This window comes from Mercurialis annua, linkage group LG3 (genome assembly GCF_937616625.2).
Source record: "Mercurialis annua linkage group LG3, ddMerAnnu1.2, whole genome shotgun sequence".
Classification (NCBI taxonomy): domain Eukaryota; kingdom Viridiplantae; phylum Streptophyta; class Magnoliopsida; order Malpighiales; family Euphorbiaceae; genus Mercurialis; species Mercurialis annua.
This window is the reverse complement of record NC_065572.1, coordinates 10299413-10316285: the sequence shown is the minus strand read 5'-3', so window position 1 is coordinate 10316285 and position 16873 is coordinate 10299413. Positions and strand designations below refer to the sequence as shown.

Sequence of the window (16873 nt, the reverse complement as noted above, 5' to 3'; positions counted from 1 at the left end):
AAAGTATGAATAAAAGGCATATGTAGGAACCTAAGAGCAATTTGCTCTAATTAAAAAGACATAGATATCCTTAATTTATATATTAAATGGACCAACTTAAATTTTTCTATCTACATATATTCTATCCGGATAGCTTTCTCCATTTATATTATCTAATTAAATATATATACATCATTTTTATTTGACCAATAAAAATATAATGTGTATCCAACTACTCAAACTAAATTTTAAATTCCTAAATATAATATACTCAATCTAATTAAAAAAGTCTCTAAATAAAAAAAGTGAGGACAGAAATTTGAAAAACATCAAAAGGTTATCTGCAACTTCCTATATTAATGGTGGTCTAATGATTAAAGTATTTGCAGCTTATTATAAGTGAGAACCTGCAAATTAAGAGAAAATTATTATAATCTCTGAAGTGTCTATTAAAAAATTAAATAGACTAGATTGTTTTGAAGTAAGTTCTAAAGTTGAATGAATGGTGGATGAATATACAACTAAAAAAATGCAGTTGAATATGAGAAACTGCAAAGACAAAGTTGTCAGTTTAAATTTGTTTTTAAATTGTCAGGCATCATTCTTTTATCTCAAAAAAAACTCTCAATTTTATTATCAGTACCCAAGAAGCAAGAGTCTACAATGATTAAAGTTGAGAATGTACATTTTAAAGAAAAGTCTGGTCACTGTAAAACAATAATAAAGCATTCAACTTTTTTCCTTCTTTTCAGATTTGTTATTTTATTTTTTGGTGATTAGGTTAGAGGTATACAGAATATTAGAGCTCGTAGGTAGGGTTGTAAGCAAGTCGAGTCGAGTCGAGCCGATTTTGTGTCCAGATTATACCAAGTTCGAGATTGATCAAACTCGAGCATAATAAAAATAGTTATTGATAAATTATCACATTTGATGCATTTAATATTTCTTTATTATATTATAGAATGAGTAAAGGGTTGATCCGTTCTCTGATCTGTAACTCGAGGACAAATAACTCACTCTCAACTATTTTGATTAATTTATTTTTGGATTAATTAAAAATAAAATTATATAATGTGAACAACGTAAGGATTGAATTGACTTAATTAATTTATCCTTAATTGACCTAAAATAGAGATCATTATAGTCTCTAATAGCTAAAAATAGAAAACATTATCTTCAATTGATGAGAATGAGTTATTTGAGTCAAAATTGCAAATTCAATGACTGGATTGACCCTTTATCCATTATAGAATTCAATCAATTAAGATAACCTACACTTAAATTATAAAATATAAAAATCATTCGATGACTGTGTTAAAACAGCTCTCATTATTATTTTAGAATAATTTCTTTGAAGTCGATGAAAAACTATTCATTTATGTAACTTTCATTATTACTAATGGAAATTTTAGCCTTTAACAAAAAAAAAGTGTTATGTGTGTCAGAAATTCGTCTAAACTTGCGAGTTTCACCGACTTATTTATTTAGAGTGTTTATCTCATGCATCGGGTATGCCACATATCATTTTAATGAGAAATTCTTATGTATACTCAGTCTAACACGTCATCCGAGGACTAAGGCAATCATATTATAAGATCTCATTAAAATGAGGGTATTCTTGTAATTTCGTTTGTTATTTGCATACACTTTTGAATAATGATATTACAAGAATAGCCTCATTTTAATAAGGTGTTATGACATGATTGACTTAGTCTACGGATAACGTGGTGGACTTAGTGTACCTAAGAATTTCTCCATTTTGATACTCAAACTGAGCTCGAAAAATTTGAAAGTTGCCGCTGGGCAACAATCGAAGGAAGCAGAATCTCTAGCAACCATAAAAACAGTTAAAAGCAAAGATGTAAGGAACAAAAAAATGAAGAAGAAATAGACACTTCATGAAATCATTACAATATGCATCCAAAGTCTCTACAGAAATGTAAAAAGCTTTTAGAAGAGTTGTCCACTTTCAATTTCTCTTTAACAAAAATGTTTTTGAGAATAACAGAGTCAATTCTGGTTTCAGACAAACAATGACTATGCAAAAGGGAAAATAGAATATGAAAAGCTAGTCAAGACCCACCACCACAACTTGGACCACCTTCAACAATATCTCATGCTATATAATTCACAACAATTATAAATGTTTAAAGAATCGGACCGAAATCTATTCTGGTTCGGTTCAGAGGCGCTACTACACTTAGCATGGGTAGATTTTAGCTCGGGCTGCCGTCGAAATTTTTCAATTGAATGAAGTAAAAATTATGCGTAGTGAAACTAGAGCTATATAGAAAGGTTCAGCCCGAGTTGCCGAGAGGATAAAAATGAACTAAATGATTAGATAAAATTTAGCCGTGACTGAAATTTTTTTGGTTCTGCCACGAGTTTGTTTCCTTTTAAAAACCCAAAATGTGATTTGACGATTTTGAACTTGAAAAGGTACGGCTCGATAAACCATAAAACTGAAAAAATTGATTACCTTTCATAAAATTGGCTATTATTCATCTATTTTTTTTAAAATTACAAAAGTCAATAGGTCTAATTGCATTTATTTATTGTTTTACAGTCTTACATTTATTTATAAACGTATTTATTTAATTTCAAAAGGTTCAACTGATAATTAATCCAGTTGAACCGGGAGCTGGTAGCTATACCGGTTCGGCCACGGATTTGATTTTTAAAACACTGCAAATTGCAATAAAAGTTGGTTCATTTTTATCCTCCTTTTCAAGCATTTTAAGGGAAAGGCATGTTTTTTGAGCAAATTAGCTATCCATCCAATTCCAGTTATTTGACACTAAAAAGGTACCTATCATGAAGAAACTTCTTTTTTTCCTTTAAAAACTGAGAACATGAGTACACAAATGATAATGTGCCCTACAGTTCTACAAAATTTTCACTAGAAAAATTCAAAATCTAAATAAGGACCTGATGATCTATCGGATCCGGGGGTTCCCTTGTCGTTCTTAGCCACGGAAGACGACTCCAATGTATGATTCAAAGATGAAAGATCAACCGGTTTCGGAATCTCAGGAGGACGAGTACTTCGAATGAGCGCCCAGTTAACAGTTTCGAAGAACGGATGCTGTTTGATCTCAGTTGCACCTCTTTTGAAACCCAATCTCTTCTGCGGATTCTTTACGAGCAGACCGCGGATTAAATCCTTAGCAGAAGAGCTAACAGAGAATGATGATCCTTCAGAAAATTTTAGAGGCTGGCCTACTACATTGAATAAGGTCTCTCTGTTTCCAGACCCTTTGAATGGTGTCTTACCAAATAGCAACTCATACAAGAAGATTCCGAACGTCCACCAATCGACTGCGCTCCCATGTCCGTCCCCTCTGATTATCTCGGGAGCTAAATACTCGTGGGTTCCGACAAATGACATTGATCGAGCATTAGTCGGTTCTGCAATTAGTACAGGAAGTGAGTTTGAGTTCGAATTTGACACATTTAGTTTTTCATTCTTCGTCTTTGACATTTTCGAGTTGAAAAATCGAGGCCTAAAGCAAGATGGTTGCAAGCACGAAGGCTCTATGCAAACAGGTAATTTGCAGGATGGATCAATACATGATGGCTCGATACAGGATGGCTCGCTGCTCGACTGAACGAGTGTCGGATTCACAAGGCATCTTAGCGACAGATCGAAATCCGTCAGCATAATATGCCCGTCTTCCCGAACTAATACATTTTCAGGCTTCAAGTCTCTGTACACAACACCTAACATGTGTAAATACTCAAGTGCAAGAAGCACTTCCGATGCATAGAACCTGTAAGAATTGCAGAGACAGCTATTAGAACAATAAGATAGCATTAGGCTTACAAAAAGCTGAAACAGAAAACCGCGAAATAATATATTTTACGAGATTAGATTATAAATATAAAATCTTTTGAATTTTACAAGTAATTTCCAGAACCAATAAACTATAGTTCAAATGGTATAAGCCCTGAGCAGCATTTTGCTATTGTCGGATTCAATTCCTCCTAATGATAAGAAAAAGTGTAATTTTCGGAAATGGAAACAGAACACCAAAATGCATAACTCGATAAGTTTCCGTGTAATATAGCTAGCTGACAGTAAATACTACTTAGAATTACAATGAGAAACCAAAATAAGATTTACTAGATTGGTGATATTTAATGTATTTCCATTTATTTAATGAAGCATAAATGATATTGTAAGTTGACAGATTAATTTTGTGCAACAGAACAACAGGCGGCAGTCATTATTATCAAAATCAAGTACAGACTCAGATTTAATTTTTGAAATATCATTTCTGGCCACTATTTAATTTCCTTCTCATGCATCAGTAATTGACAACAATGAACAAAAATTTATAACCTTTTTCAGAACAGTAATTTTGCAAGTTATAACACAATGTATTAATGAAAACAAGCAGTACATTTCCAGTTCCAGCAATTACCACCTCTCTTTCTGGTATTCAGTAACTTGGGGTGTGCATTGAACCGAACCGGTCAAAAAATCAAAACAAACTAAGCCAAAAATGATTGGTTCGTTTCAATATCACACATTTGTAAAAGTTTTCGGTTTGGTTCAGTTTTCAATTTGGAAAAATCAGAAAAAGCTAAAAACACAAAAGAATATATCTATGATATATTATTTTTTAAAATAACATTATCTTCGTATATGCTCAAATGATTAAAAAATAAATGAGTGGTATATTGTAATGAACTAAATTTCATTTTTTATTTTGATATTTCTTAATTAATTAGATATTAAATATTTTTTTCTATTTCCTTCAAAAACCAATCGGTTTTGACATTTCCACAATCAAATCGAATCAAAATACCGAATGCATATCCGTCTATTACATTAACTAGCACTTATATACCACGAAAACAAAAACGCTCAAACGAAAAATATCAAAACGGTAAAACAAACATTTCTTACAAAAATCTATTATAAATATAAAGTTTCGGAGTTTCAAAAGAATCTTCGAAAACAAAACAAATAAAAACGCCCGAACTGTAGGACTCGATAAACAAATCTCAAAGAAGAAAACAAACAATTCATCATCACACACTGCTATTTACCTTGCTGCCTGCTCATTAAAATGCTTGCCGGGCTGGCGCTGCCGCAGACTGTGAAGGTCACCACCGCTACAAAACTCCATTAACAAGCAAGAAAATTTCTCAGTCTCAAAGTGAGAATAAAGAGTAGGCAAAAATGGATGATCCAACAAACTCAAAATGTCCCGTTCAGTTTGAGCTCTAATCAACTTTTTTCTCCCAGCCAACATCCCTTTATCCATAACTTTCATAGCAAACAAACACCCCATTTCTCTCAACTCAGCTAAATAAACACTCCCTATATCCCCACACCCAAGTTTTTTCAGTAACCTAAAATGCCCTAACCCTAACCCTAACCCTAACTCCCCATCTTTATCACTACCACTGTTACACTTCACATATTGGATTGCATCCCACTTAATATCATTCCCTTTATGAGGCTTAGAAGGACAAAAATGTCTGAAACTAACTTCATTTGGATCTAAACTACTCTTTTCACTGATAGCACCACTACTAGCATTGCTTAAGTTGGTGCTAACACTGGTGCTGATACTGAGATCTTGATCAGTGTCTCCATTACTGTCAAGTTTTGGGTTCATGTTTAAGGGTTATGATGGAGAATTTGAGTTGGTTTTGGGCTGGTTAAGAGTGAAAAAAGATGGTGGTGGTGTAGTGACCGAGGTGGTCAAAGAGAGGGGGAGTGAGAAGCGGGCTTAACATAACAGAAGTAGTGTAGTGAAGAGTGAGTTAAAACTAAAAAGATTAAATAAAAAACGGCTTTCAAATTTGAATCAGATTTATGTGATAATAAGAGAGAGATTTTGGGGTTTTATTTTAGTATTTTTATTGGTTAGAGAAGGAGAGAGAGAGTTTGAGTTTACGAGGAAGACAAAAGCCTTTAGGTTTTTGTAAAATGCTAAAACCAACAACTTTAGAGTGAAATAAAAAACAGCATTCAGCTAATATTGCTGAGTTTGGTTTATGTTCAATGTGTTTGGGGAGCCAATATTGCTGAGTTTATGTTTTAAAAAAAAAAATGTTTAAAAAATTTAATTTTTTTTTATCTTTTTGAATCTAGTCATGGTTGGATTTTTTTAATTTTAAAGATAGATTTAGTGATGATGAACTTATTTTTAGAGGTGCATTTAGTTTTATGTATCAATATTTTAATTAAATATTGTAAATCTTTTTGAAGTTGATTTGTCTTTATTGATAGAAATTAAGAAAAGTAGAATTTTTGATCTATAAAAATCGGACTCATTTAGAGATTTGTCGAATAGTAATAAAATGATGGATTGGGATTCCCTCAAGTTCATTTTAAACTTGAGGGGTCATGTTTACGATCTACACCGTTCATTGTAAAATGAACGGTGTAGATTAATTTGATTAAAATGGTATTTTTTTTATCTACACCGTTTATTTTACAATGAACGGTGTGGATCATAAACAAGACCCCTCAACTTCAAAATGAACTTGAGGGAATCTCAATCCTAAAATGATACATGTGTCTGTCAGTTAACGGTGTAAATGAGTTGGGTCACTCGTGAATCACTCGAAATCGACTCAAAGAAAATTCAAGATTGGTGTTGTTTAATATTTACAAGTGTATGATTATCAACTTAAGTAATATAAACTCAAAAATCCAAGAATCGATCCTCAGGAATAGAAATTCTTACATTAATTAAATTTTAGAATTATTAAGTTATAAAAGAAAGCTTTTTAAATTTTTATAATTAAATTAATAATTAAAAAAAATTAACTAAAAATTTAATTTAATAAAAATTGTAAACTTATGAAATAGAAATCAAGTTAATACTATATTGTATACTTATTTAAATCATGGATTAAAAGCTCATACTAATTATGATTCGAACTATTTGAAATCACTAATCTCTGCCTCTCTTTCGTTATTACAAAGACTAAAAAAATCCTAATTTAGTGAATTACTAACCACCTAATTCTCTTTGAATTTGTTAGATAATTAAACAAATTGATACATTGGATTATTAAGCAATTTTTTTTGGACACTTAATCATTAATGATGGATTGTGTGTTCCAATCGACGGTTGTGACCTATAAAATAAGATAGATAGCTAATCAGACGGTAGTTGACTAATTGACTCTCGATGATTAAGTTTGTTTAGGCTTAAGCTGGAAAAATAATACATTGAATGTGTTTATGTATTGGCATTACCTCATCTCCTTTTATAGTAATGAGATCTGACCTAATGGAATCTTAGAAGGAAAGTGATTTCTTTAGAAAGTATATCCCTACTTTGTAGCGTGATCTTCGCTATTCTATTTAGAAAAGAGTATTAAATAGGAATATCTTTATGTATTAGTCTTTAATTCCGTTTAAGAGACTATCTTTAATGTATCCATAAGATTTTATCTTCTATATGCTCTCTGTGATTATAGCGTTATCGTTGACTTTAGATTCGATCTCTTAACAAGGTTTATGTCTTTAGAGTTTGGTCTTTACGTATTGCCGACTCCTTGAAGATTCGTCCAATATCTTCTCGAGCGAAGTCTGCATGAGCATGCTTTCCAGCAGGCAAATTTTTCAGAATACAGTCATGCCGATACGCAATGCTAATTACTTCGAGACGAGTCTTGAGATTAGCTTCATGGCTGAACTCTCATAGGACGCGACTCACTATTGTGGTTTTGATAAAACGTGTTTCCATCATTAGCCCCCCGCAGGTAAGCTAATATCGGAGTATTTATGCTTATGTTGATTTTAGCTTGTGTATTTTCATCATTTGGTTGAGGCGAGTCTTTTCAGTTTCGGGCTTGCCACGTGCTAACTTTTTTAGGGTTTCGGCCTCTTCGATTCCCTAACCGCAATCATTAATTTGTTTTGGTTTCGTACTTCAACATTTATATACATCTTCTTCTTATTTTTTTTATTCACTTTATTTCTTCGTTTCATAAAGCTTCTAATAGTTTTAGAAACTTCGAGTTTTTCCAGCCTCTTATTCTCCAAGATTTCTCGTTGTCCTAATTTTCGGGTCGTTTCCTATCTTTCCTTCAGCCCATTCTATTTGATTTTCAGGTATTTTATGCTTTTTGCCTTTTCAATTGATTTTTTGTTTTTTTTATTCTCGGTGTTCTTCTGAACCTTTGAATTTTTTTTTTCACTTTTGTGTCGTATGATCCGCTAGGGCTTCGATTTATCTCTACTTTTTTGTATTATCTCCTTTTCCCCCAAAAACATTTAAAATGTCCAGTGAGGTGGGAAAAATAAAAAAACACTGGAGAAAAGGTAGAGCATACCATCAGTATCCTTTGACTGGAAGAGATTTTCAATATTGCCGATGTTTATAAAGTTCATGAAGAATTTGAACTTAGGAAATCCACTACGTCGTTTAGGCTCACCAAATTCTGAAGTGTTTCAACAAAGTAGTTTTCTTTAAGGAACACTTCATTGCTTGACTTAGCCTTCTGTTAGAGCCTTTTAATATAGAGGTTTGTCTAGGTTTGGAGATTCCGCCAGCAATTTCACCCAAACGCCATCCAAGTCCTCGTTTCTTTCATAGAATCTTGTAGGGCTCGTGGGCTCTCCCTTCTATTAATCTTTTATGTTATTTCTACGTTTTTTTTGCAACGAGTAGGCGAAATGTTTGTATATGATGGCGGTAAGCCAGCAAAATCTTTGTTTGATATTCCGAACTCTTTTAAGAAATGGACTCCGAAATTTTTTTGTATTGTTCATCCATCTTTTTCTACTTTTAACCGAGGTTTTTATACCTCGAAGATTTCTCTTTCCTTTTCTTCTTTGACTCAAGACGTCCGATTTTTTTTCCGCTTTGTTAGCGGAATGCAAGGCAAAGAAGCCTTTATGGGCGAATTTGATAGACATCTATCTCAGTCATCGGTGTCGTGCCCGTCGCAGACCCTAATATTAGAGGTATTTTTTCTAACTTTATTTATTATTTTATTTATAGGATGACCACTGAACTAAGTACCCTCCTTTCTGATTTTAAAGTTGATATCTTAACTCCAGTGGGTGAAGCAAGGACCGGCGACCCTCCGTCCCTTATCGATCCTTCTACCGAGGTGCCTTCTTAGATATCTCGGAGGTTCCCGATCTTACCAAGGAATCAGTTCCTATTAGAGAGCCGGTTCGGTTCACGAGGGTGTTCTTGATTCAACTAAACCCAATACTGTTATTGAAGCGAAGCCTTCTCGAAAGAAACGCAAGAGATCAAGTAAGTCCTCAGATAAGGCTTTAGTTTCGGACAGCATGCCCGACATGTGAGTTGGGCTGAAGCTCAAGACCCACCTCGACTTTTGAATCCTGATGATCTCAGTGCCTTCATGGAGAATCTGACCATAGGCGAGGATACTGGCATCTCAACCGGGATTTCGGTGAAGATCTCGTTCATTCCGTACGCCTTAGTAATCTTTTGGTAAGCTTTCGCTTTTTATTTTTTATTTTTTTATATCTTTTTTTATTAGTTCTTCTTTTCCTTTGATTTAGTTGGTCCAGGCAATATAAGTCTGAGAGAAATGTCGTCAGTCCACTATTGATAAATTTGCGGAGTTGAAGGAATTGCTTGCCGACTCGGAATATTAGAAGACAGAGCTTCAATATTCGACGAATGGACGCGAGGCTCTGATTCTTCAGTTGAGGTCTTTTGTTTCTCGGTTGGAGAAAAAGGTGGGGACTTGGAGATTCGGCTCAAAACTCTTATGGAAGAGATCGATTCCTTCCAGGCTTCGTCTACTTCATTAATTTCAGAGAAGGGTCTTTTAAAATCCGATGTGAAGAAGTTTCGGCTTACATTTGCACCATTGTAGAATGTATGGATCAAAGTTTCTCTCGTAAGATTATGATGGGGACATTTCTCTATAACTATTTTTACCTCTCCCTAGCATCATACAATGATTCCCCATCATTTTGCTGATAGAGCATGATATCTTTGGTAAGCTTTGTAGTTTTTGTCGTGGGAAAACACTTGGTAAGGAATACCTTCGCCAAATCTTGCTATGTATCAATGCCTATTTGGGTAGAGATTGAATCCAAACTCTTGCTCTATCCCTCAAAGAGAATGAGAATAGACACATCAAAACTTCATCTTCTGTCATGTTGTTGAGCTTGAAAGTGCTAGAAACTTCCAAGAAGTTTGAGATGCATGTGAGAATTCACTTTATAACCCATAGAACTGACAGTGAGCCTGAATGATGCTTCTTTTGATTTCAAAGTTATTTGTCAGGGTGTGCAAAATAACCATGAGTCGTATTGCCCACATTCGGCTGGAAGTACTATATCAGAGGTGGTTGCCTCTGTCTGTTTTTTAGGCCTTGCCCCTGCTGATTCTGCTGATTCTCGCCTCGAGGGTTTACTCTGTCATCCCCCTAATTATTTGTGAGACCAGGTGGATTAACCCTTATGTCTGCCATATTTGTGTTCCTTTGAACAGATGTTTTGACGCTTTTTCCAAAAGTGGTGAGATCCGGTTGAAATGGTTCTAGGAATAGTCATTTACGTTGCGTATTATGCATACACTACGAGAAGAGTACATACAGCAACACAAACAACAAAATCCCACACAATAAAAGAAGAAAATAAAGACTAAATCAAGCCGAGCCATCCTAACTTAGATGTTAAAAATATGCTTTCCCCAGTAACAACGCCAAAAACTTGTTGGTAAAAATCCGTAAGTGTACAGAATTGATAAGTAATATAGACTGTGAATTCCATATATCGTACCCATAGGAAAAGCTACTAGATACACTCAATTTGATACTCAATTTGAATAGCCAAAAAGATAATTGAAGGTTGCAGAAACAATTAAATAGTAATTATATTTTAAACTAACTAAAGTTGTAATTAAAATAAGGTTTAAAACAATAATGGAAGAAATCGGGGATTATTAATCATCATTATACTATTCATCTAATGGGTTATGGATTCATTGTCAACTTACGGTTTGGAATCGAAAGAACCTATAGCGCTCTCTCAAGCCGTTACAGGTAAAAATATGCAATAATCACTTAACAGAAAAATTACTCGCTCTCGTGTTATAATCAATCTAATTAACTAATCAATTGATGTTTATTCAGCAAATCATAAGAACACATATTCGTTAATTCACTATCGTATTATTAACTCCTACATTATTGATTATGTAGGTCTATTTCAATTCTATTATCTCAAGTCAGAATCAAAACACATGACAATAGTTTAAGTGATTAGTTTAAACTAAGTATTAAGAACAATAAACAATATACAATTTAAACAACTACTCATACATTCACACAATTAAACAAGCATAAATCCAATCAATAATTCTCACTAAGTGGTTAAACTACTCATATCTATAGAAAATTCAATAATAAAGTATAAATGATTCATAGTTAAAAAGAAAACAATAATAATGGATCTCTCAACAATTGTCGTACCTTTCTCACTTGGTTGCCAATACAAAATAGTTTAATAATCCAGAAAATAATCTAAAACGATGAACAAAACTCAAAACTAAGTTAAAACTAATGTTTAGGTCTAATACAAATTAAGCGAACCCTGACTTCTAAGTGAACAGTTGTTTATATACGTCTCCCGACTTCAAGAATGACTCTAAGTCGAGCAATAGTGAAAATCTAAAAGTGTCATTAAGATAGTTGGTGATTAGAGCTGTCTCGAGGTATTTTTTTTATCCAATTCAGTAGTAATTTCTTGACAATCGTGCGTTCGCACACTTAGGAACATGCGTTCACACACTTCTCTTTTGCTTGAAATTGTGCGTTAACACAATTCCTTCTTCACAGAAACTGAAATTCTTGCTTCAAGTCCTTGTATATTTTTGCTTGCACACATCGATCAGGTTTGTGTTCGCACACCCTTTGCTCATGGGGGTGCGTTTGCACACCTCCTCTCTCTTTGTCAAAGTGCTTTATTTTTCTCCTCCATTTTCAACAACTTCTGATTTACACCAAACCGCTCCGATATTCATTATAATTGCATATTTTTCTGAAAAGCTAAGACAACAAAAACAAAACAAAAACGATACACATCACGAAATTACCGAATCAAAATACACCTAATTATAGGAGTATTTCTACTCCTATTAGTATGGTTGAAGTTTCATTTTATATCACTGCTATCTTTGAAAATAAAAGAAAAAAGAAAAATTGACAACGCATAATATGAATTTTCGTACCTAACTAAACTTTTTTTATGCAAATGTCAAATCAAAATTGCCTAATATTTTAAAAATGGTAAATCTTCTCAAGTGAGGTCCCATTTAATTAATTTTTTTAAAACATACAAATTCTAATCTTTTTGCATTTTTAATTTTTAATTATAGCCATTTATCTAAATAAAGATGTTAATTTATTTTGAATATTTTTAATTTTAATCAAATTTAATATATTTTAATTAAAATTTAATTTAATAAAATTAGCGTACAATTGATAAAATGGTCATAATTGAAACAATTCAATATTTTTTTTGAAGGAAAGAAATGAATGAATGGTTAAATTTAAAATGTATTTATGGAAAAGTTGCTTAACTTAATACTTTAAAAGGTTTGGTTATATATAATCTCACCCACTTTTTTTAGCATTTTTATTAAACCAAATAAAATTGTCACATAATGCAGCTGCTTGGTTTACTTTTAAGGAAGGATAATGGTGAAATTAGTTAATTGATTACTTTAGTCGTGCTGCTCTTTCTTATATCTAAAGATTTTGTATTTATCAAATCTTGAAGTGCAATTGAAGATAATGAAGTATACATTTTCATAATTTTTATTATTATTTTCCATTTATAAATAGAGTTTCTACATCTTTTTTCCTTCCACTAAATTTCAATCAAGAATCAAGATGAATTTGTTGCAGGACTTTGCTGCTTTCTTTCTCATTTTGATCTTGCATTCTTCGTTATCTGGTACGGAGTCTTTTATTTATCGTTATTGTTATTTTTGATTTGGTGCGTCCATTCAGATTTTTAAAACGTATTAATCGTTTTTTATTATCATAATATTGAACGACGGAGATCTCATCGGTATGAATTTATAAAACATATATATTTCCATATAATAATATGTATACTCACTATAGAGCTAGAAATTTTAACTTGAAAAGGTCAAATCGCAATATACATTATATATGAGGAAGCAAATTTTAAAAGTTTGAGGGTGGCAAATCATAATATAAAATGAAATTTTATTTATACAAATTACCTATGAAATATACATTATACGAATTATATATATATATCTAGATTATTTATTTTTATATTTTAAAATATGACCTAACAGTCTAACACATTCAAGATAAGATACAAACACTTTTTAAGATAGAGTCGAAGTTAATTTTGAGTTAATAAAACTTAACTGAAATTATTTTACAAAATTTATAGCTTACTCTAAAAATACCGTTTTAGTAGTCAGATAGCTTCAATTCTATTACACAGCTCCAGCCTTTTTTTCTTAAATCATCATGTATAAATAAATTAAAAAAAAATGTTTTATATGACTTGAATTTATTTGTTATCATATTTTGTGTATATGTTTCATAAAATATTTTTAATAATTATCGTGTCGTATTCCTTACCAAGTGACTCATAGTTTACGGACCATGCAGGGCCAGCATTAGCACACCAAGTAACATTCTATTTACACAACAAATGCCCCTTTCCAGTATGGCCAGCAACTGCCTCCAACACAGGCCATCCTGTTATAGCCCGTGGAGGATTCTACCTTCCGTCGGGCAAAATACAGCGCGTAGATGCCCCATGGGATTGGACCGGTCGAATTTGGGCTCGAACGGGCTGCAACTTCAACTCTAACTGGCAACCCGCTTGCGAAACAGGCGATTGCGACGGACGACTAGAATGTAACGGACTAATAGGCACACCACCAGCTACATTAGTACAAATATCTCTCCAAGCCGACAAAAGACAGCCAAATTTCTACGATATTAGCTTAGTTGATGGATACAACATTCCTATTTCAATCACAAATAAGCAATTATCGCCAAAATGCACCATTAACGGGTGCTTAAAAAGCTTATTAAAATCGTGTCCGTATGAATTACAAGTTGTTAATGACAATGGGGATGTTGTTGCGTGCAAAAGCGGTTGCTTGGCTTTCAATTCGGACTCATTTTGTTGTAGGAATGAGTATGGAACTCCGCAAAAATGTAAACCAAATGTCTACTCAAAGATATTCAAGGACGCTTGCCCCAATTACTATAGCTACGCCTTTGATTCACCTTCTCCTTTGGTTAATTGTGCATCTAATGAGTATGTTATAACATTTTGCCCTTCATCATGGGGTGCTGGTGATCCTATTGAGAGTATATAAGATTGGATGTGGGTTCAGTTTGTTTTTTAATTAGATTATAAAGGATGGCTGTCTATATTATTAATTTAAATAGGCCTCAACTTTACTTTATTAAATAAATGAATTTCTTTGTTACATCTTTGTATTGTAATGTCAATATATGTTTACGTTTTTTGCATTTTGTTAAACCGGATGGACTACATGAGAATAATGAAATTGAAAGGGGAAAGCAAATTGGGAAAATTTCATAAATACATCAAAAACTAAAAAAATAACATCCACTAACCCATGTTGTAAAAGATTTTATTTGCACGCATGTAGACACCTATTTTTCGAACAGATAAAAAGTTATAAGGAACTGAAGCGTTCAATGATGATTTCCAGAGAAATCCGTTCGGGTGACGAGTTTTCGATTTGTTTGCTGGAATCTAAGCAGGCGTAATCTGTATACAGTTGCAAACTTGGAGGATTAAAACGTAATTAGGCGTAAATAATCCATACAAATCCAAAGAAATTATAATCTAAGTCTAGAAATTGAACTAATTGCCATATTTTAGAAGTTTATGGGCAAATTTGTAAGTTTGACAGACTGAAATTGACCATGACCAAACCTATAGGACTCAAGGAACCTTTTTTAACACTTTCGGATATCAAAATATACTTTTAGCACTTTTTTACTTAGTCATCAAGTTTTAATACGAATTTGAATGAATTTATTTTTTAATCTATGGTATTTAGTATTTTATAATTCTAATGAATACTTATAAAATACAATTAACCCACTGAGAATAATTAGTGAGAAAAAAATTTAAATTGGAAGACAGATTAAGTAAAATAACATACGAGAGGTAACGAAATAATTCCATCGTAATCTAAAAATATATATTATATTATTAATTAATTTGTCCATTATGTAGTATAATAAGTCAATCAGATATGGAAACATGCAATTACCAATAACTGAACATCAACTAAATTCCCATATTAATATATAATGTACAAATTCAATAATATAAAATATTTCAAAAACTGAAAAGAAAGAACACCAAATATTGGGTATATATTAGATCATATTATCAAAAATAATACACTATAGGGTTAGTTCAATTGATATAAAATATAACATCCGTTTATAAATTTTGCAGAATTTAAATTATGACTTTTTGTTGTTGTTATGCAATATGAATACTTTATATTAATATATATAAATTTTACAATATGATATTATAATTTTTTTTTATATTATCAATATTTATAGTTCATGGAATTATATAAAAGAATATAATTAGTAATTCAAATTTAAATTCTTTTACAAATTATGAAAATTGAGTAAGTCTTATGAGAAAGCCAATATGTATGCAAATTGCTTATCTTGGTTGCTATAGATAGAAGCAAAATAAAAAATCATATATTTTTTTTAGTGAGATAGAAGTAAAAAATAACATCTTACCAAGAGTACAAATCATATATTTTCCATCAAACATACTATTGTGTGCAGAATAGGCTAAAAAGACACTAAATTGAATGTCACTGATTTTAAATTTGTTGTTTGATGAAATGAAAAATTTGTTTATTTTTTGAATGAATATAGCAGATATATATATGGTGTTGATGAGTTGTAGGCAAGAATGGTGTGAATAGTAAAGAAGTACAAAGAATTTTGGGAAAATGAAAAGATGTGTGTAATATAAGATTTTAATTGTGTGCTTAAGAGAATTTAAGTGAGAAAGTTAAATTTTTGAGGAGTGAAAAGTTATGGACAATCAAGATAATTATACTGTGTTTAAGAGTTAGGTACAATGAAAAGTTATGGACAACGAAAAATTTTATACACATGACTAATGTAGAAGAGTTCACTTGGCAAAACATTGTTGAATGTTTATTTGGAGTTCAGGATTATAATATAGTATAAATTTAATTTAAAAGTAGTGTTTTGGCTAATTTTAATACCTAAAAGCTTATCACTTCACATTCTTTCAACCCTATAAGATTTTAGAATATTTTAGAAGATTTTAGGGAACCCTAGGTCACCCATTCTCCTATAAATACAGCCTTAAGCCAGTTTGACTAGAGGCGGCACACAAACCCTAGAAAATTATATAGTAAAATTCGGCCACCATACACACATACACGAATAATCCAGTCCTCAAACACTAAAAATGCTTTGATTCTCCAAAAACGCAAACCATGCACAGATTCAAAGATGGATTCCGCATCCACTCGCCAGCAAACGAGCCAAGGACTCAGACCGGTATCTCTGAGGACTCTAATCTTCTTTCCATCACTTTTTGCCATGATTATTTGGAATTGCTAGATTTCATGTTTTTAGACTGCATGTTTAGGCTATAATTTACTGTAAATTGCTTAAATTATATTTTTGCCATAATTGCTAGTTTTAACAATATTGTCATGATTGTCATGAAAATTGACTAAAAAGCATGTTAATAGATGAATTAATATGTTTTGTATGTTTAGATCCAGAAATCTAGACACTAAAACTGCTTATAATGCATGTTTAGGTTAATTACAAGTCTATTTGACATAATATATTTAGTTTAATAATTACTGTA

At 32.1% G+C, this 16873-nt stretch overlaps 2 protein-coding genes across 2 annotated transcripts; one reads left to right on the top strand and one right to left on the bottom strand.

Moving 5' to 3' along the window:
* Window positions 1–2794: 2794 nt before the first annotated feature.
* Window positions 2795–5918, bottom strand: LOC126671054 (serine/threonine-protein kinase D6PKL2). The gene is made up of 2 exons (XM_050364751.2): window positions 5035–5918; window positions 2795–3749 (listed from the first exon to the last, which is right to left on the bottom strand). The coding sequence occupies exons 1-2, from the start codon at window positions 5607–5609 to the stop codon at window positions 2879–2881; spliced, it is 1446 nt and encodes a 481-aa protein (XP_050220708.1). The 5' UTR covers window positions 5610–5918; the 3' UTR covers window positions 2795–2878.
* A 6878-nt stretch (window positions 5919–12796) lies between these two features.
* LOC126673937 (thaumatin-like protein) lies at window positions 12797–14438 on the top strand. Its single transcript, XM_050368266.1, has 2 exons — window positions 12797–12904; window positions 13603–14438. The coding sequence occupies exons 1-2, from the start codon at window positions 12841–12843 to the stop codon at window positions 14322–14324; spliced, it is 786 nt and encodes a 261-aa protein (XP_050224223.1). The 5' UTR covers window positions 12797–12840; the 3' UTR covers window positions 14325–14438.
* The last annotated feature ends 2435 nt before the right edge of the window (window positions 14439–16873 follow it).

What these genes read in the sequence shown, in the direction of transcription:
- LOC126671054 (XM_050364751.2), bottom strand. Translation starts at nt 5,609, where the DNA reads ATGAACCCAAAACTTGACAGTAATGGAGACACTGATCAAGATCTCAGT. An exon ending in TTTAATGAGCAGGCAGCAAG is followed by an intron (nt 3,750 to 5,034) that starts GTAAATAGCAGT and finishes CAATTCTTACAG; the next exon opens with GTTCTATGCATCGGAAGTGC.
- LOC126673937 (XM_050368266.1), top strand. Translation starts at nt 12,841, where the DNA reads ATGAATTTGTTGCAGGACTTTGCTGCTTTCTTTCTCATTTTGATCTTG. An exon ending in CTTGCATTCTTCGTTATCTG is followed by an intron (nt 12,905 to 13,602) that starts GTACGGAGTCTT and finishes CGGACCATGCAG; the next exon opens with GGCCAGCATTAGCACACCAA.